Consider the following 21,549-nt stretch of genomic DNA (forward strand, 5'->3'; position numbering starts at 1 on the left):
AGGAAGAGGAGACGTCGACCACGCGATCTTAGCACTGGCCGAACGGACGACCGTGGTGCCAAAGGTCAGATCGCATGTCTGCGTCGCCACCTCCCTGGTAGTCCGAGGAGAGGCGAGGACAGTACTGTACTTTCCCGCTGGGAGCAGCGCGGGCTTCCTACTAGCAAATAGCTTGCGAGCAGCCGAGGTGGACACTTTCTCTTTGACCCGAACTTCTTGGATACAGCGTTCTTCCTTGTAGATGGGACAGTCACGGAAGGATGCTGCATGGTCACCCCGACAGTTCACACAATGAGGAGACGGAGGTGGACAGTCACCCTCATGGACATCCCTGCCACAAGTGACACATTTAGCCGCATTGGAACAAGACTGGCGAGTGTGATTAAAACGCTGACACTGGTAGCAGCACGTAGGTGTCGGGACATAGGGGCGAACAGAAATAACCTCGTAGCCCGCTTTGATATGCGACAGCAGCTGAACACTGTCAAAGGTCAAGAAAAGTGTCCGGGTCGGTACAAGGTCATTGTTGACCTTTTTCATGACCCTATGGACAGCCGTCACGCCCTGCTCAGCGAGGAAAGACTGAATCTCCTCGTCAGTCAATCCGTCAAGTGATTGAGTATAGACCACGCCACGAGACGAATTCAAAGTGCGGTGAGCCTCCACCCAGACATGGAACGTGTACAGGAGTGTGGCCCGAAACAGTTTTTGTGCCTGAAAGGCGCTCTCAGTTTCTAGTAACAAGGTACCATTACGCAACCTGGTACACGACTTGACAGATCCAGCTATGGCATCTACGCCCTTCTGGATAACGAAAGGGTTGACAGAGGAAAAATCCTTTCCGTCCTCAGATCGAGAAACGACGAGGAACTGTGGGGCAGGCGGTAGTACTTTTGTCACTGGTGGCTGGTCAAGTTTCCGTTTTTGGGCAGAAGTCAAGAGAGATGGAGAGAAATCCATTGTGGAGGAATCCCCCATGATTGCCAGCGTCTCCGATGGCGCGCTCCTTCCTTGTGGGGACCCTCTCAGAGGGCACTCCCGCCTTAGGTGAATGTTTACACCTCAGGTCACACCTCCCGAGAAACAGACGGAGGGACCAATCGGCATGTTCAGAAGGTACCAGCTCAGGCAATCACCCCTCCCTGGGCCTGGCCTTTACCAGGGGGTACGTGCGTGCCTTACTTGTCTACCCAGGGCGGGGAATTACGCGAGGCGGAGACCAGAGAAGGCAAGGAGAAGATGGCAATGAGAAGGCAAGGAGAGGAAGACAAGGGAAAGAGTAAGGAAGACAGTGAGATGGAGAAGAGCAAAGAAAGGAACCAACCAAAGGAAGGAAGAAACGAGAAGTGAAAAAGCAAAATGACCGCAAATAGAGGTCGTGGAACCGTCCGTCTCCGGACGCAGGCACTAACTACCCCCTTGAGGGGGAGGGACTCCTTTTAGTCGCCTCTTACGACAGGCAGGAATACCTCGGGCCTATTCTAATCCCCGGACCCGCAGGGTGTGTGTGTGTGTGTGTGTGTGTGTGTGTGTTTCTTTATTAGTTATCTCTGAAGACAGGATGAGGGAATACGTATGGCAGCCACCTCTAAATGTGGAAAAATGTAGGTTAACACAGATAAGTAGGAAAAAAAAAACAATGTTTGGACACACCATTAGTAGTGTTGTGCTTGACACAGCCAAGTAATTTAAATATCTATGCTACAAAGCAATATAAAATGGAATGAGCATGTAAGCATTGTGGTAGGAAAGGTGAATGGTCAATTTCGGTTCATTGCAAGAATTATAGGAAAGTGTGGCTCATCTGTAAAGGAGACCACATATAGAACACAAGTGCGACCTATTCTCGAGTAGCGCTTGAGTGCTTGGGATCTATACCACCTCAGATTAAAGGAAGACACCGAAGCAATTCAGAGGTTTGAACAACACGTAGGTGTTATGGACAAGCTTGCAGAACTCAAATGGGATTCCCTGGAGGGAAGCAACATTCGTTTTAGGAACACTATTCAGATAATTTAGAGAACCAACATTTGAAGCTGACTGCAGAATGATTCTATTGCCTCCAACACACATTGTGCGTAAGGACCACGGAGATAAGATATGAGAAATTAGGGCTCAAATGGAGGCACATAAACAGGCATTTTTCGCTCACCCTATTTGCGAGTGGGACAGGAAAGTAATGACTACTAGTGGTACAGGATACCTTCTGCGCTGTGCCACAAGGTGGATTGCAGAATATCTGTGTAGATGTAGATGAACAACTCAGTAATTTGTTTTATAAGTTAAGGCACCAGGGTGTGATTTTTTGAAGATGAGTAGCAGAGCTCATCGATTAATTGAGAGAGCACAACCCAGTGGAAATATTTGGTCTATCTGATGTGTGAAACACTTTATAAGAATAGGAATTCCATCACTAAAGAATCCAGAGGATTATACTGTTGTTGCATGTGACCTGATACATACAATTTAATAAATGCCTATGAATGCTAACAGCAGTGATGATTGAAGTAAGTTTGAGGAGCTGAGCAAACATAGCCAAATCTTTAATTCAAAACAGATCTTACACTAAAATATGAAACTGCATCTAAGTTTTGGACAACAGACTGAAGTTTCTGTTAATCTATAATGGCAATATTTTTGCACTTCAAAAATCAACCAAATACATCTGCACATTTAAAGAAATTCCTGCTGTAAGAGTTAAGTGGTTTCTAATAATATCTATTGTGATGACCTTTGTTTCGTTTCTGTGTCCATAAGTAAGGGATCTTCAAGGCAAAAAAAACTTTGTCATGACAGCAGTGTGTGGGCTCAATTGTGACAGGATAACATGAAACATGTGACAAGGCACATCAAGTCCCTTAGAGGGCTCCCATGTGCTGAGATGTTGAGCATAGCAGTTCTAACTGCTAGCTCCACGACTGTCATAGAAACACAGTATGCAGGTAATAGAGTAGCAGAAACCATAGCAGTCACATTTAGGTGAAATTATGCGTAGCTGGAACATTGTCAGTATTAAAGGTTGGCCACACTTCATGTTGGTCCTGCAGTTGAATGCCAAATGTATCTTCTCACAGCTGTTGAGAGTACTCTAGAAGAAAGAAACAGTCTATAGCAGTACAAACATGTTGACTATGTGATATGACACAGTTCCAGGATTATTATTCCACCTGAAGTGCAACATACAACAAATGAAGCATCTGGCCTTGTTGCACACATCAGGGCAACCTCTGAGTCAAAAATTCCAATCAGAAAAAGTATTGTCAACTTGAGAGACTACTCTGTATCCTCTACACCCTAAGCTGTTACTGGAACCAGGAACTTATGAAAAATCTTTGTAAATATGCGTACATAAGTTGCATAAAATGTAAATCATGAAATATTTTATGTACATGCGTTCTTTGATGGTTCCACAAGTCACCCAACAGGGAGAATCCTTTAACAATGTTTTCTGGAGTAACTGACCAAGAAGGTAATGGTGACTGCAGCCTGTACTTTTGTGCTATCTTCTACAGCTAAGAAACATAAAGGAGTTTTCTTTCTTCTTGTTTCCATTCTAGTAGCTAGTCAGTTTCTAACTTCCACATGAATAAGAGCCTTCAGAGGCTGATTATGATGATTATGTACTGAATAAAACACCCCTGCTTTAAAATATTTAAAATAAAGTCTGAAAATACTCAGATGAAAAATCATTTTCAACACTGAAGAACTTTGTAATTTTGGTTGAAGAACAAAAAATTAATTCTAGACTCACTAGAATAGTTTGATAAATTGCAGTTACGTAATTGTCTCAGACCTCCAAAGTCATTCATACAATTTCAGCCTCACAAAAAAACCTTCAGTTTCACAAATAATTTTACCAAAAGAAATAAAAAAGACATGAAAGAACCAGTTTCATTATTTACTTCTGGACACAGAATGCTTCAAGTGGTTAAAGCTATCGGCATGAGTAACTGAATGCAACATCGTCAGTCATTTGTTTATACTGCTCTGTCAGCTGAATACATAAAAAAATATTTTTAATATCCATGTCAATTTCTCTCGAAGGAAACATCAGTTACCAATACCATGTTGTCACAAATATGTACTTAAGGGCAGTATGTGAGTACCTGAGGTGGTTCCTCTGGCGCAAGTCCATCCTCCTCACCAAGAGCCAGCCAAAAATCAGATGATTCCTCCCCAGGAAGTTCAGTGAGAATTTCTGCTTTATTCTTTCTCTCATTTTTGTTTACTTTTTCAGCCATAAGCCTTAAAACAGAATGAAAACAATTAGAAAAATAAAAAAAATCTGTCTTCACACATAACACTGTGAACAAATGAAAAATTGGTTGTAAAACACCACTGCTTAAATATTCCATTTTCTATATAAAATTGGCACATTATGAAAGTAATTTTCATTCAAAGATTGGATCACAGCAGTCTCAGGCAACTGCCAGTGGCAGTTATTCATAATTGTCATGTATGTGTGAGTTGTGTTTGTGTGAGTGTGTATGTGTGTGTCTGTCGTCTAATCTGACGAAGACCTTACTGGTCGAAAGCTATATCTGTGGCAGTCCTTTTGCTATGCCTACCTGCAACTCAGCATCTCCACTATATGGTGCGTAGCAACTTTTATTTTCACAATAAAACATCTAATTATATCACACATTTTAATAACAGTAAGGAAAGATGAAGATACTGGCTATGCTATATTAGTAGGATCCATGATGGCGCTCACTAGGAAAATCATGGAGAACCAAAATCAGAGTGTCTGGAAGAGATAAACAACTCTGTATCTTCTTTACATAACCATCCTATAAACTTTCCAATAAACTTTAGTGACTTAAAATTACAATAACACAATGAAGGAAGTGTTAAGCATTTATATAGCAACAGTATTCTCTATTACTCCTTTCAGTTCAATAATTTATACAGTCAACACAATTACATCAAAGGACTTCTAGAATCCATGTCACAACAAATCTTAGCCATTATGCATACTAAAAGTGAATCAACTACTACCTAGTGGGTGGCTTATTAATATTTTTGCCAGTGATATTCTCTTTGTCCTCGATTTGTGACACATTCCTGTCTCTCCTATCATCTTTCCCCTTTCCCTTCCCCATGTTAAAATATCCCAGAAATAATTATGCAAGTTGTGGTTCTTCTGAAAACATATATAGGGATATAGTAACATACGGTGGCTCGACAAGATCAACTGAATACTGTTATTCTGATACAAAACATATAAACACTGAAAAATTGTCTGGAATTTCAACCAAAGGGCTCCTCATTACCAGGGATGCTCAACCCATTGATCGCCATTTACTAGTCGATCGCCTTGGCTTGATGAGTCAATCTTTTGAATTCTACGTCTGAAATCTGTGTAAATGAGCTGTTTTTGTAAAATATCAATTTGCTGACAATGAGTGTTTCACATGGTATTTGTGGGTGGTACATCTGACAACCCAATCTCCACCTCTTTCCTTTCCATCTGCATTACACCACTCCATCGCTTGCCAGCCTTTCCTCCTACATAGTGGGGTGATGTGTTTGTCAAAAATAAGTTCAGCTAAACACAGGAAAATGTACCACTTCCATACTGAATGGGAATAAAAGGTTTTTGTTACAAGCATAAAAATAGGTATTTATGACTGATATGTAATGCTACTTTAACCATATCTAAAACTGAATTATTGAACGTCATTTTAGAACAAGTCACAAAGACTTTGAATTGGAAGCAGCTGTTGACAGGGAGATGAGGAAAAGTCTTTCATCAAACACTGCATCACTTCATGTATCAGAAGTATTGATGAAAGATGCAAAATCACTGAGCCCTTGTTTTTTCCACATTAAAAAAAAAAAAATCAGAGATAATATCAGCCATCACAGACATGCCTCTGTCAAGACCTACTATAACACAAAATGTGGAATTAATGGCAGGAAATATAAAAGATCAACTGATAACAGATTTGAAGTCCTGCTTGTTTTTCTGAATGCAGATATACCAGTCAATAGACGGAGTTGATTCACCTCAAGTTGTTACTTTTTCAGATTTCAGTGTAAAAGAAGACTGCTTACAAGTTTGACCTTGAAAGGCAATACACAAGGACAAGATTTTTACAATGCATTCAAATCCTTCGTCTTGGAAGATGGTTTGCCAATTCAGAAACTTGTGTCTACCACTACTGATGGACCATCTTGCATGGTAGGCAAGCACAAAGGACTTGTTACCTTGTGTGCGGACAACAAATATTCCTGTCTTTCTCTGTGTATCATTGTATCATGTGTCAGCAAGTGCACTGTGGACACATTTTTATATGGAACATGTTATGAGCACTTCACAAAAATTGTAAATTCAGCTCAGTCACAATCACTAAAGAGAAAAAAAAAAAAATTTAGAGCGCATTTAGAAGAATTGGATAGCCAGTATGGGACCTGCTGTTGTACACTGGAATTTGAAGGTTGAGTAGAGGTATGGTATCAAACAGATTTAGATAACTTCCCAGTGATAAAATCTTTGTCTCTGAAAGAGAAGAAGATCACTCACAAAAGTACGATTTGAGCTGGTTGTTGTAACTGGCATTTGTAACTCATATGACAGTGAGACTAAACAAGTGAAACAAAGAACTTCAAGGGAAAAAACCAAACCGTTATAACTCGTATGTCTTTCATAAAGTGTTTTACGCAAAAATCTGACCTTTGGATAGCAGTTACAGACATTACATGTGAAGCACCTTTCTCAAATACATTCACAGCTGTGGTATCAATAAACATGGCTGAAATGAACAAGAAGCTGAAAAGAAGTATGCAGTCAACACTAAAGTATTGAAGACAGAGTCTGAAAATCGATTTTTATATTTCATGACAACGGAACCTGTTCTAGCTTTCATAGTTCAACCTTTCCAAAAAGTGGGTGTGGAAGATATTTCAAGCACAATGACTATTCGTTACTCCTGTAGTGGGAATGAACTTGAAGAGAAAATGATTTGATTTCAAAATCACATTTCCTTAAAGTCAGAATAGAACAAAGACAATTTTCAGGAATTAGAGTGTAAAAACTTACCCTAACATTGTAAAAGTGGCATAAAATGTTTTATCATTTTTTGGAGTAACTTGTCTATATAAGGCACTGTTTTCAACAATGAAAGTAGCTAAATCAAAGTGTAGAAATAAATTGACTGATACTCACTTTCAGACTGTGTAAGGTTGGCTCTGACAAATTATTCACTGTATTATAATAAACTTATCAATAATAGGCAAAGACAAATACCTCACTAAAGCCTCTTCAACATTTATGACGGTGCATATTTTAATTTTTTTCACATGAGTAGTATCTTGAAAACTGAGTAGAAGGCCTACAGCTTTTTATGGAGAGAAATTTATGTATTTTGTGTAGTTAAGTGGTTAATTTGGGCTACAGCATTGTTTTGTGCTTAAACATTTATGACTAAATTGCGCGTAGTAGATCTCAAAACTAGAAAGGTTGAGCACCCCTGCGTATTACCATTGTTACACTGGAGTACTAAAACAACTTAAATCTGTCATCTACCTATTACATAACCACGATAATAGCCACTGCTAATTTTGAAGGAATACATTAAGCTTTTGACTCTAGTGACTAGTTTTAACTTTTGAGAAAATTGTTGTATAGAACACCCTACCCACTACAAGGATCCACTGTAGAGGTTGGTTAATGGCTTGAATTCAGTGGCAAGTGGAAACGCCAAGTGGATAATGTCCCAGCACATTACTTTTCATACCTTAAATTTGTCATCACAAAGCTCTTCTCATACAAAGTTAATAATGTATTAACAACTTGTATCAATAATGTAACACAACAAGAAAAATACAGTTTAAAAAGTACAAACCTCGCCTTTGATTTGAAGGTGTTCTTTGATTTCTTGCCATACCACATGAAAATTTTGAGACCAGTGTCAAGGACAAACACAAATCGTGGATCCAGTGAATCTGTTGAAACTGCCACTGGTTCCATGTGTATTGAGGAGCACCCTGCGGCATGTACTCGATAAAGCCTTGTGATGTATGCCTGTGGACAATGTTTTAAAACAGAATGTAGCTACCCAAAAAAAAAAAATTTTAGTCACATCTTCATCATTAAAACAATTCACTTAGATGCAATAAGTATCAATTACATATGTCACAACTAATTATTAGTGGTAGTTTTTTAATCATCCTTGCAATTTTGAGAAGCTGTATTACCCAACAATTGCAGAATATTCACACAATGAATAATGCAATACAGAAAATCGGAAGCTGAAATGTAATATGTATGCTGTGACTCTGCTAACTGGATAAATTGCAGACTACAAATACAATATGGGGTTCAAACTTTGATTTATTCTGTGATTTTTGGTCACTTTTCACTTCTTTTTTCTGTGGCAATGATTTGTTTTTGTCAAAATGCTATAATGCACTGTCATTTGGAGTACATGTTAAGCTATGGGGGGGGGGGGGGGGGTCTTTTTAATATGCTGTGTAAGTCGGTTCAAAGTTCAGAGGAAAGCAAGAGCATACCACCACCAATAGTGTTGCATATGGGGCAATGCAAGGCATAAAAGAACAAATTATTTGTACAGAGTACAGAGAAAACACTACCAGAAATGTGCTGGCTCATGGAGCTCATGTGGAATCATGAAGAAGCCTGTAGGCATAGAAGGACACTGACAGTGTAGAATGCTGGTATTAACATGTTCTCCACAATACAGTCTTTCTCATTCAATTCTGAGGAAACTATTCAATAAAAAAATTATTTTTCTGCATCTTATAGCCACATATCACAGCTCGACAATGAACTGGTTTTCTTTGCATTTTACTCACAGTTGTTATGATACTTCACAGCAAAGTACAGCACTGAGCATATTTTGAGAAGTTTGCAGTGAAAAATGTAGATGCTGGCCAGTTTACATTTGGTGCATTTTACGGCATAAATTTCTGCATAAGAAATATACCTAACATAACTAAATTGTTTTTAATGCCAGAAGGAAAGCAGTACCTCTTTCCAGTCTTGAGTAAATACACAATACATTTTGGTATTTTGCCACAATGAGCTACGACGCACCACACTCCACACTACGATCAGGTGCAGCGCTCTGTGGAGCTGTCTCATATCACATATTATATAGCTCCAGTGGTAACATGGGTGTTGCACCAATAAGCATCACACTGCGCAACTTTTATTACAATGAATCACATTGCATATCGTGCCAAGTCAGCGTAAACTGCACCTTAGCATAGCATAGCATATCATATCGTCTCAGCGTGAACTGTGCCTTAGCATTCTGGGAATTTAGTTGAAGTTCTCAGCACCCCACATAGTCCAGGTCTACTCAGATGAACATTAAAGATTGTCTTTGTTTAAGTCTCGCCTTTCGTTTGTATATTTCTCAACCAAGTTCTATAATTCCTTTAAAATGTTCAGATAAGTACCACCACTCTAACTAACTGAATGGACCTTTATCAATAGTCCGTCCTCCTGCATCCAAACTGCTATCTAGACACAACACACATATCTGGTGCCAGGTGTGGAGTTGGTCGTGCATTAGCAAGGCACTGTTGCTGCACCACAGATTATTGAAATAGCTCACCATCCTCACTGTGATGTCAACCAAAATAACAGATCCAGGCAAGCAAACAGAACAGCTCTCTTGCTGAGAGAATAGATGGCGTCCTGAGAAGAAACAAGAGTCTGGAACTAGCCAAGCGGACAAATGGCACCTGGGGCAAGGCAGTCATCCTACAAGGCGGCTAGAGGCAGAGCAACCTTAGCAGCAGTGGACAGATGGCACCTGGGCTCAAGATGGATGTCCCAGAGAGGCAGCCAGGAGTGGCCAATAGCAGTGCAAGGTCACAGGTGGCACGCAGAGGCAGTGTAGCAGCACCAACAGTGACAGACAGTGATGCATGGGTGGGGACAATGCTTTTCAGTGGAAGGTGCAAAGCAGCAGCATTGGTAACAGCAGAAGCATGAATTCCCACAGTGAGTGGAATAGTCTAGCAGGCTATGAAGAGAGCCTCTCAAGCGATGGCACCGATTCGCAAGAGTTGCGCAACAGGCCATTATCAGTTTGTCAGACACACTTAAATTAATACCGTAATTGTTCTACACCACTAAGAATATTCTGAGTCTCTCAACAATTGCAATATTGTATTTGAACTCGTTCATCCAGAGCAGCATGATGCTTTGTTAAAATTTGTAAAATGCTAAAATACTAGATGCATCACACAACAAATTTTTAATAAGAACCCTAAGCACCACTTAGCGAGATGAGTGTGCCATATTAATAGAAAATTGACAGCAAAAGGTCACTCGCTTACTACACACGTCAGATGTTTGGGAGTCGGCAAGAACATGGGGATAGCATAACAAAGTGGGGTTAAAGGCTGCATGCAATACAGCACTACTGTAGAGAGGCTGTAAGAGGTAGTACGAGAGAATTGGAATTAGAGGGCAGTCTTGCGCTCATGTGGAAGTTAAGTAAAGGTACAATTAACCAGATCACATGGTGTGAGATTATTGTCCAGGTAACAGAATAAGAAAGCTGCACCAGGAAATTGTAGGAGAATGGGTGAATTGGGGGTACTGACATGCTGACAGTGTAACTGTAAGTCTTGTAGGCCAATGTGTACAGTCAGAATCCATGACGTGTTTTACATCCAAACGAACCAATCAATGTGCAATATAATGCACGGAGAGCACTTTCCGTGCACAGAAGGAAATTCTGTAGAAAAATCTCTGTCCTTTGGGAAAGTAAGTAAGGAGGTAAGGAATCGGTCATCTTACGCCTTGTCCAGAAAGATGTCAATAGTTGATTCCAGAACCAGGTGTGAGTTTATAGAACTGGACTGCCTGGAAGGCATAGAGAATTACCTGAGATTTCTTGTGGATAATGGGGGCACAAATGAGACTAATTCTGAGAAGTATCTAGAGAGACTGTGTTACTGCTCATGCAGTTCTGCAGGTAAAGGAAAGAGATGGCTCTTTCAGAATAGGTTCGGAAGTGGAGTGAAAAGCGCGCACACAAATTAAGACAGGGCCACAATGCGAGCTCCACACAGCACGTTTACAGGAAAGAGATGGGCCTTTTGAGACATGTTTAATCACAAAATTAAAAGTACGTACATATACTAGAGTGAGTAGGGGCAGAAAGCAATCTGTTGTCCTACAACAGAAGCATGCAACAGAAATTTCCAGAGAAAAGATAAAGAGAGACAAGCAAAGCAAAAGAATGTTAAGAACAAGGACTCAAAAAGAGCAGGTGTGCCAAACATAATAGGGACGAATGGAATGAGAGAGATCATTATTCAAAAACAGGAGATCACCAAGGGTGTGTATCTACCTGATGCATTAGAATCATGCGAATGCATTACAAGTGTACTGAAAATTACAATGAAACAATGTCAGCAGAATTCCTTCCCCTCCCAGATGAAGCAGTACTGGAGCGAGAACAGATCACAGTGAGTCATGTCACTAGGGTACAGACAACCCAAAGTCAAAAACATAAATAGGCACAGGATGTTTAAAACTGGACTTTTATTACCTGAGCCAGTGATAATGGACAACAATTTATCATACGGGCGTGCTACTTTATAGGAATGAAGTGCAGACTGCACGGTGCAGGATGTGCATAGTTAGAAGTGCTCATGTCGTGAATTGCTGTCAGGCACTGGTGCTGGTTCGATGATGTAAGGCTGAAACATAACCGTCAGTGTGCATTACAGTTGCAGACAGTTCGACATTGGTCTGGACCGTGTGAGCAGGGCTTCACTCGTAAAGCTGGTTTATCAGGACAACAGTAAAAAACACATTCCAGGAATATGGACAGTTCCTCTTCCCACACCAGAGTTGAAGAACACAATTCGGAAGTTCAAATTAAATGTCAATTTGGGAATTGCTCCCTAGGCCCACGGCCAATTGCACTACAAATTGTTGAAGAAGTTACTGCTGCCATGGCTGACAATGCTGGATGCAATGTACAGCCTTCAAGTAGTGCATGAGCTCTGTCACAACAGCTGAACATTCTGTGGTCCACCATTTGAGAAGTGTTGCAAACAATTGTAAAATGGTACCTCTAATAGAGTTCCAGGCTGTCGTGTACGCAAAGGCTCATCACAATGAGCAACGTTTCTAATCTGCAATGTAAACATGGTATGCAGTTAACAAATATTACCCTCTCGAGTGGAAATTAAAATGTGTTTCTTTCAACAGTTTATTTGTTATTTCTCTTCCACATGTCCTTACAAATGCTTCCACAAAGTTTCACTGTCCCGCAATTGCTCGTTTTTTGCGGGGGCCCTCTCAAGTAGCAGAAGTTCAATTATAACCACCTTGAATGCTAATGTTAGTTACCTGAACACAGAAGAGAAAGCACTCGTTGTAGTGTTATGCACCATGTGCAATGAGGTTTTCCATTTGCCAGGAGACAAATTATTTTACACAGATAGTATTAAGCATGGAATTAAACTTGGACATTAGAAGCAGAAGGTAGGGTAGTTAGCTCAAAGCCCTGCAGAATACTGGAAACCCAAAAAGAATGCTCCAGCCAGAGATTTAAAAAATGTTAGAGGATGGCATCATAGTATCAAGCAAAAGTGGATGAAACTTTCCACTGACAATGGTCTTGAAAAGATGGAAACCAAAAACAGGGTACAGTTGCGGGCTATAGGTGACTGAATGAGATCTTCCTAAATTGAGTTTATCCATCACCGAGGATGCACGACATTCTTGACGGTCCGGGAAAGGCTAAGTATTTCTCGACACTCAGTTTCATGAAAGGCTATTACCAAGTTTTATTAGATGAAGAGGACTGAGAAAAAATGGCTATCAGTACACCGTACGAGTATTATGAACAGAAATTAGGAACAGCATGTGCTTCAGAAACCGACAAACTCTGTTTTGACAGTGTTCCAAGATGACAAGTTGTTCATCTACTTGGATGATATTTGGCTTCTCATTAGAGGAACATAATGTGTGGCTGACAAAAATATTTGAAAGGCTGGCTCCAGAAATTAAAGCAATTGTGGACAAATGCGAACTTTTACAAAAAGAAGTATGTTATTTGGGTCATATTTTATTGGCCGAGAGTGTGAAACCAGGCTCGCAGGAGTAATCAAAGATTATCCACAGCCTTAACAACAAAAACCTAGACCTCAATGGATACTATAGAAATTTTATGAGCAACCTCAGAATAATTGAGAAGCCGTTACATGAATTATTAAAGAAGGACATACCTTACACCTGGGATGTCGAGCAAGAAAACACTTTCCAACATTTGAAAGAGAAGCTGATCAGTCCATCAATAATATGGTTTCTGGACTTGGGAAAGGACTTCATAATCACAATGGATGCTTGTCAGACAACTACTTGGGCCGTTTTAAGTCACGGAAGGATCAGAAGAGATCTTCCAGTCGTTTACAACTTGAGGATGCTGAATAAGGCAGAAAGAGGGTACAGTGATATTGAAAGGAAGAAGTTAACCATCTGTTGGGCAATCAAAACACCGTAAGTTTTTGGCAGAAATTTCCGGTACGTACTGACCATAATGCTCTAACATACGTAGGCAGTAGATCTGTCATCCAGATTAATTAAGTTTACGTTACATCTGGGGAAATATGATTATCAGATCACTTATAAGTGTGGCAAAAGGAACCAAGTCAGGCAAAAGGAACCAAGTCACTAACACACGCTCGTGAGAGAGAGGACTCAGGGCGGCTGGTGTGACAGGCAGGCGAAGACAGCAGCGCTGTTGGTGCCAGTGAAGAGGCTGTAACTCTGACCACAAAGAACACAGAATGCAAGACAGATGAGCCAGGACCAATGTAAGAAATAAATGAGGATGACAAAGCTGCAGCACTAAAACAGTATCTTCTCCAGTGAGAGGACACGGAGGCACAGGAAGAACCCATGAACAAATAAAAATGTACAGAGTATGGAAATGTATGAAGTAAGAAAAATACATGGAGTATGGAACTGTATAAAGTAAAATATACAAGAATATATCTGTAAATACAAAAGTTGTCAAAAGAATAAACTCACCAGGAGACACACAAAGAAGACTTCAGAGACCACAAAGACTGTGGGGTACATTTACAAAAGGTGCAGTATTGATATAGTAGAGCCACTGAACCAGATGGACAGAGGAAATAAGTGTATCCTTACATCTCAGAAAATGCTGACCAGGTTTACGGTAGCTGAACCTCTTGATCAGCAAAATGCCAACACGGTGGCGCGTATGCTAGCACAAAAGATTATACTGTGGAACAGAATACTGTCAGTAGCGCTGAGCAACATAGGAAGCAATTTTATTAGCAAAACCATGAAAAGAATGTGAATATTGTTGAGAATCGACAAATCTGGATTACAAGCTATAGTCTTCAAACAAATGAAGCATTAGAGAGGTCACATTGAATATTACCAGAGATGTTGCGAGATTAAGTAAATGAGTGCAATCAGTATAGGACATTTGGGTTTCATATGTGATGCACAATATGAAACGATACATGCCACATGAATTATTCTTTGGAAGAGTATGCCACGTTCTGGGGATATCACAAAGGAATCTGACCAGACAGGTATAATTACGATGATTATGTGGCACAGCTTAAAGAGCACATGCAAGAAATGTACTGATGTGCAAGAGTACAGAATGCGCAATGCAAAATAAAAAATAAGGAATATTATGCTAGCACACAGAATTCAGACCAGTTCTGCTTTGGCAATAAAGTTCTGTTGTACGATGAGAGCACACAATGAAGCAAATTGTGTAAGTCAGATACACTATGGTGAGGCCCATATACAATAGTACAAACGAAAAGACCTTTGTAATCTGTCTGAAGAGAAATGAGTATCTTACAGTTCACAAACTGAAGACATTTTTGTAATTCCAGGTGTTGGCATTATCCTACTTCATTGGCGTTACTCTCCTGCTAATTGGAGTTGAGCAATGCGGGACAAGAACTGTTCGTAGAGATGACAAAATTCCAGTCATCACCCACACTGTATTATGACAAGATGGAAAATGGGAAGATTTACAATTTAACTTGCAGGATTGTGAGTTATTTTAATTTGCTGCAGATGAAATAGAAACTTGAACTCATGGAAGTTCTCACAAGGCAATAAATTCGATACTGTCAAGATATGCTGGCTTTATTGAACATGACTGCAGCAGAATGTAAAAGTGCAGAACTCGCGTTACACTGACACATAATAAAAAGCAAAAAAGCACAAAGTATAATTGGACAACTGGCACAAGATGAATCCTGTATAAGGAAGCGAAGGATCTTAAGCTTTGTGGGCAAATTCAGCAAAATATTGTTTGTAATGTCAGACATACTTCAAGGCAAAGACAGAAGGGGAAGAGGAACAGAAAACAGCTACTCCAAATTTCAAAACACCTAGTCTGACTTTCACTTGAAACAACTTTAACTAGTTATAGATATACTCCTTAGCAAAAAATGAAGAGATTATCACACAGGAAATGAAGCAATTGAGCTGACACATAGTAGAATGTGAAAGAAGCACTGACAGGCAGTTCTTGAGAGTCGTAATTGCTATCATTTTTAACAGTAAATACAGTGAACAGCAGAGCAACCATGAGTGACTACAGCGTAAAACAGCAGATCAGAGAATCAGAATATGCAAGGAAGAATTTATACTCTTATTCAGATACAATCACGACAGGCATGAGGTTAAGATGCCGCAACTAGTACGAGAAGTTCCGAAGGACTACATGCAGTAGCTAATATGTTAAATTAAAGTCTGTGGACACCAATGAGAAACAATGAATGGCTGTTTGTTGCTCCTGTGGACGAATGCATCACTGTCATATGCCACAAAAGAAGACCCACTGACATTATGCTCTGAGGCACACTGCGCAAATGATGAGGTAGTCTGAGCATCTAATACAAAAATAAATGTCACTAACAGTCACATATCAATGTAAGCAATGTAAGCACAGACTGGTGCTCTCAGAATTTTGAGGCAAGTACTGTCTCCCTCGTAGCTTTCTCAATAGTTTTTTGGGTATTTCTGTGACACTTTAGTGCTGACTAGTAAATAGTACAGCTCTCTTAGAATCTTCTCTCTCTCTTCTGTCAATCCAACTTATATTTGCTGCATTGTACTTGAAGAATACAACGACAACCCTATACTGACAACACACTGCCTCTGTTGCAACCCTATTAGTGTGATATTCATTACAGTGAGCAGAAGACACCAATAAGATCATATGTATGTGAATAGGAACCAATTACCTAAGTAATCAAAATATCCACGGGTGTACTGCCGGTCTACAGTGTCCAACAGGCACAATATTTCGGCGATCATACATGTCGCCATCATCAGGTGATGGCGACATGTATGATCGCTGAAATATTGTGCCCGTTGGACACTGTAGACCGGCAGTACACCCGTGGATAATTTGATTATCAGATACGCCGGGAGAAACTCAAGAATCACAATTACCTAAGTAGTTTGTGAATGAAACCCAACTTAATTTACAAAATGAGAGAAATATTTTGATTTGGAAATAACCATAACCCATTATCGAGCATCAAATCTGTAATGACAGAGATGTCCTCAGATATGGCAATATCTGGATATGTGCATCTATGACTGCCCACGTCTACAGCAATGAAATACATGACACTTCCTTACAACATTAAACTAGACGTACAACATTAAACTAGAGCAATAGATAATGATTTCACCCTAAAAGTGTTAACATTCTGACCATACTGGACTCTTCTTCAAAGGCACACAATTCAGTGCACAGAATAGTCAACTAAATCTCAAGATTCAAGTTCCACAGAGCACATTTGGATGCTGTCAGGTGTGCACTTTGCAGCCTGTATTCATGGATTCTTGTTGCGGTGAGAAGAATGGCGCTCAATTCCCGTGGGGCTCATGGACACTATAATTAGCAACACCACACATAGCCTATGAGTTCTGCATCACTTCACAGAGGATTCACATCCCATATTATCACCACTGATACTATACTAAATAGTTTATGGACACTACACAAAGTATGTTAAATTGTAAATAGTTTTGCACCACTTCCTCAGTGTCCAAAAATCAGTGCAGGTACAGTAGTAATGAATGAAGTTTACTGTAATGACTTTCTTGATCAAAATTTGTATTAACTTTCATCCTTACCGTGTCTTCCACTGTAAAGAAACCACTCGACGTGCGACCACCCTCGATATATGTGATATCTGTGTCAAACAAGTTGAGGAATTCATTTGACTCATCAGCTTGCTCTTCTCGTATAGTACGACACTGTGCACCAAGAAAGTTCCGCAGATTGACTGCGTGAATAGCTGCACAGGCACGCTTGTCCAGCTGTGAACCAAAAATATTTGTATTTTGTTTTAACTGTATTAAAAATAAAAAATTATTCATCTTTGTTACAGTGAAATCATATACGAGGTGCATTAAAGTTCTAAGGCCTCCGATTTTTTCCTCCGGACTGGAATGAGATAGAAACATGTGCATTGTTTTAAAATGAGGCCACATCCATTGTCAATACGTCCCAGAGATGGCAGCACCATATGGCAGATGGAATTTTACCGCCAGCGGCGAGAATGAGAACTGTTTTAAATACTTAAAATGGCGACGTTTTCCTTGCTTGAACAGCGTGCAATCATTCGTTTTCTGAATTTGCGTGGTGTGAAACCAATTGAAATTCATCGACAGTTGAAGGAGACGTGGTGATGGAGTTATGGATATGTCGAAAGTGCGTTCGTGGGTGTGATAGTTTAATGAAGGCAGAACATCGTGTGACAACAAACCGAAACAACCTCGGGCTCACACAAGCCGGTCTGACGACATGATCGAGAAAGTGGAGGGAATTGTTTTGGGGGATCGCCGAATGACTGTCGAACAGATCGGCTCCAGAGTTGGCATTTCTGTGGGTTCTGTGCACACAATCCTGCATGACGACCTGAAAATACAAAAAGTGTCATCCAGGTGGGTGCCACGAATGCTGACGGACGACCACATGGCTGCCCGTGTGGCATGTTGCCAAGCAATGTTGACGCGCAACGACAGCATGAATGGGACTTTCTTTTCATCGGTTGTGACAATGGATGAGACGTGGATGCCATTTTTCAATCCAGAAACAAAGCGCCAGTCAGCTCAATGGAAGCACGCAGATTCACCACCACCAAAAAAATTTCGGGTAACCGCCAGTGCTGAAAAAATGATGGTGTCCATGTTCTGGGACAGCGAGGGCGTAATCCTTACCCACTGCGTTCCAAAGGGCACTACGGTAACAGGTGCATCCTACGAAAATGTTTTGAACAACAAATTCCTTCCTGCACTGCAACAAAAACGTCCGGGAAGGGCTGCACATGTGCTGTTTCGCCAAGACAACGCACCCGCATATCGAGCTAACGTTACGCAACAGTTTCTTCATGATAACAACTTTGAAGTGATTCCTCATGCTCCCTACGCACCTGACCTGGCTCCTAGTGACTTTTGGCTTTTTACAACAATGAAAGACACTCTCCGTGGCCGCACATTCACCAGCCATGCTGCTATTGCCTCGGCGATTTTCCAGTGGTCAAAACAGACCCCTAAAGAAGCCTTCGCTGCTGCCATGGAATCATGGCATCAGCGTTGTGAAAACTGTGTGTAACATTACGAGTCAAGATAGCTGTAACGGAACTTGAATAGCGTAAAGTTATCGTTAAAAACGCACGCCGTGCGATTTGTTACGATTTGGTCGGTCATAATAGTAGTAACATGCTTTTGAATACAATTAAAATATAACAGCGATACCTGTTTAAAGTTATTGGAAATAATATGTAGTAAATTAATGAGTAAGGTAGCCGATCCTATAAGAAGAGGTAAAATTGGGCATATTAAAGTGTTTTGCTTTATATCGACTAAGCTGATGATATGGCGTCTTTTTTTTCCGTTTACCCTTAGAAAAAAAACAAGTAAAGAAGTGCTAATTGTGCATTGTGAAAAATATAGGGGCGAGTTTTAAATAGCTACGGTGTACAATCAGACTAACAAATGACAAATGGACATTTAGTTACACGAAATCGCAGATAGCGAAGTGTGGTCATTAAATCGAGTACACCTACAGGGCGGTCAATTCCGGGATAAGTCTATTCGCATCTCACGAGGGACGTGGTATTGAGACTTTTTTTTTTTTTTTTTTTTTTTAATTATATCGCGGAGAGCGGGCTTCAATTTATAAAAAGGAGAAAAGCTGTATCATCATCATTGACTGTTGGTGTCAAGCAACCAAAACTGTTCATCAAAGGGTTTCGGTGAATGAGTGGTGAATGCGAAATGAAACTGTGAATGAAGTTATGTTAAATAAAGCAGAAGAGACAAGACAGTTTGGTCATATCTGTTATTATGTCATAAACTGTAACATTTCTTCTCGTTGTACGAAGCCTTTATAGACGATCATTATGACAATTTGCTTTGAAGGGAGTTAAGTTTTGGGGACCTGGTCAAGAGGGGATAGTTCGTAGATCCTAACTACTGCAGCTATTCTGGAATCAGGTGCTACCGTGACCGTTGTGTGTTGTCAATGGCTTAAGGTCATCATATCTCATGCTCTAAGATCGAGGCGCCTTTCCTCTTGGTATAACGGTGTCTCACGGTAACAACGACAACGCCGACGGCTAAGGAGGATACGGTAGAAGTGGCGCCACAACGTGCGGCTCGATCGATCGAGGATTGCTGCATCGAGTCGAGTGTCATCCGGATTCACGAACCCTAGAGTTGGAAAATATTGTAGCAGCCAGTGAGTCTGTCCAATGAAAGAGGTATTCTTCAATAATCGCTAAAAGTGAACAATACTACCAGGTATGATTAAAATAACTGTATAATTATAAAAAAAAGGAAGTTGAGACTTGTGATTTTGGTAGATAAATATATATAAATACATAGTGAAAATGAGTGTACGTCTTGGTAGTGAATAATCATGTCAAAACGAACGAAAAGAATACATGATAATGTGCAGTTGAGTAGAGTAATGAGTAGAGTAATGAATAGAGAGAGAGAGGAAAGTGAAGAGGATATGGATGATGCATCCCATGAGCTCAATGTGGGACAGGAGACATGTACAGATAATAATACAGTTATTGATTTAGAGCCGTTAGTAGATTCAAATACAATGATAAGTAAGGTAAGCAGCGTGGGAGAACATAAAGATCCTAAGGTTTTGGAAGTAGATCAGCAAGTTGATGCTCAAAATGGAAATATTAATCAAAAAATGTTTGATATGCTGGTATCAATAAATACTCAAATGGGTGTATTGAATGGAAGACTTGGTTCACTAGAAAAAGATAATAAGCAATTAAAAGCGGACAATCAAAAGTTAAATGAAGAATTTGAGGCCGAATTTGGTTCATTAGAAGTTAAAATCGATTCTTTGGAAAGCAAACTGAACACCTTTGATTATAAACTGGAAAATACTAAGAAAGAATTAAAGGCGGACTGGGAAACTCAATTAAATGCGAAATTTGGAGAACTAGATGTAGAGTTTTCTAACAACTTAGAAAGGAAATATAATAATTTAATGGCAAAACTTCATGACGTAGAAAAGAAATATGAGGTAGTTTCGAAGAGTTATGATGGCCTGTCCAATAGGATGATTAAGTGTGAACGCAGCTGTTTCAATGCTAGCGCACAGATAGAAGAGCTTTCGAAACAAATAGTCGCGTTTGAGACCGATGCTCATAAGGGGAATGACAAGTATTTAGTAGATCAAACTAAAAGACTTGACGAAGATCTATCTGAATGGATAGAAATAAAAGGAAATGAAATTGTAGACAAGGTTAAGACTACTATTGGATCCCAGCCAAATGAAAATATCAATGAGCACCTAAGTAGCAATGATGAATTAATTAAGCTCTTCACTAGCGAATTTCAGAAAATAAAAGACAAATTAGTTGATGAGTTACCTAAATGGCAAAAGGAAACCAATCATAAATTGGCGGAGTTAGAACGAAAGTCATCACAAAATTTGTTGACAGAGGATGAACTTCGGAGAATAGGTCGAAAAACAACCGAACATGTGATAATACGAAGTACAATTGTGGTGAAAATTTGCATTGGGAAGTTGATGATTCGGTTGGTAAAGGTGATGATTCTTTTGGTCAGCGAGGATATTTGTCTTCTTTAAAGGTGGAGAACAGCATTTTTAAAAGTAGACAGTTCCCAACATTCTCCACTGAAAAGAACAACCTGCATCCGAAAATCTTTATCAATAATTTCAAAAGAATATTTCCACGTAGCTGGTCAGAACACGACCGACTTCAATTTATAGTATCCAAAATTACCGGAGAAGCCGCATTATGGGCCGCCGAAGTAAGTGAAAGTTGCCATACTTGCGCTGACTTTGAACAGCTTTTTTTGGCTAAATACTGGTCGTCGAGTAAACAAGAGAAATTAAGAAAAGAGGTTTATCAACCTGAGTATTTTAACAGTAAAAGGAGAACTTTAATGCAATATTTTGAAAAGTATCTAAATAAGACACGTTATTGGAGCGATCCAATTTCTCACAAGGAAGTGATCAGAATTTTGAA

The 21,549-nt window shown here is 39.9% G+C and overlaps 1 protein-coding gene across 1 annotated transcript in view; it reads right to left on the bottom strand.

The window, feature by feature from the left end:
• The window catches only part of LOC124546553 (protein flightless-1), a 204,465-nt gene that overhangs the window by 61,804 nt on the left and 121,112 nt on the right, over nucleotides 1–21,549 (bottom strand). The window contains exons 11-13 of the mRNA XM_047125044.1: nucleotides 17,153–17,338; nucleotides 7,848–8,026; nucleotides 4,107–4,245 (exon numbers count right to left, since the gene is read on the bottom strand). Coding sequence (XP_046981000.1) covers nucleotides 4,107–4,245; nucleotides 7,848–8,026; nucleotides 17,153–17,338 — 504 coding nt within the window. The remainder of the gene's footprint in view (nucleotides 1–4,106; nucleotides 4,246–7,847; nucleotides 8,027–17,152; nucleotides 17,339–21,549) is intronic.

Source organism: Schistocerca americana, chromosome 1, assembly GCF_021461395.2.
Source record: "Schistocerca americana isolate TAMUIC-IGC-003095 chromosome 1, iqSchAmer2.1, whole genome shotgun sequence".
In the NCBI taxonomy this organism is placed as follows: Eukaryota; Metazoa; Arthropoda; class Insecta; order Orthoptera; family Acrididae; genus Schistocerca; species Schistocerca americana.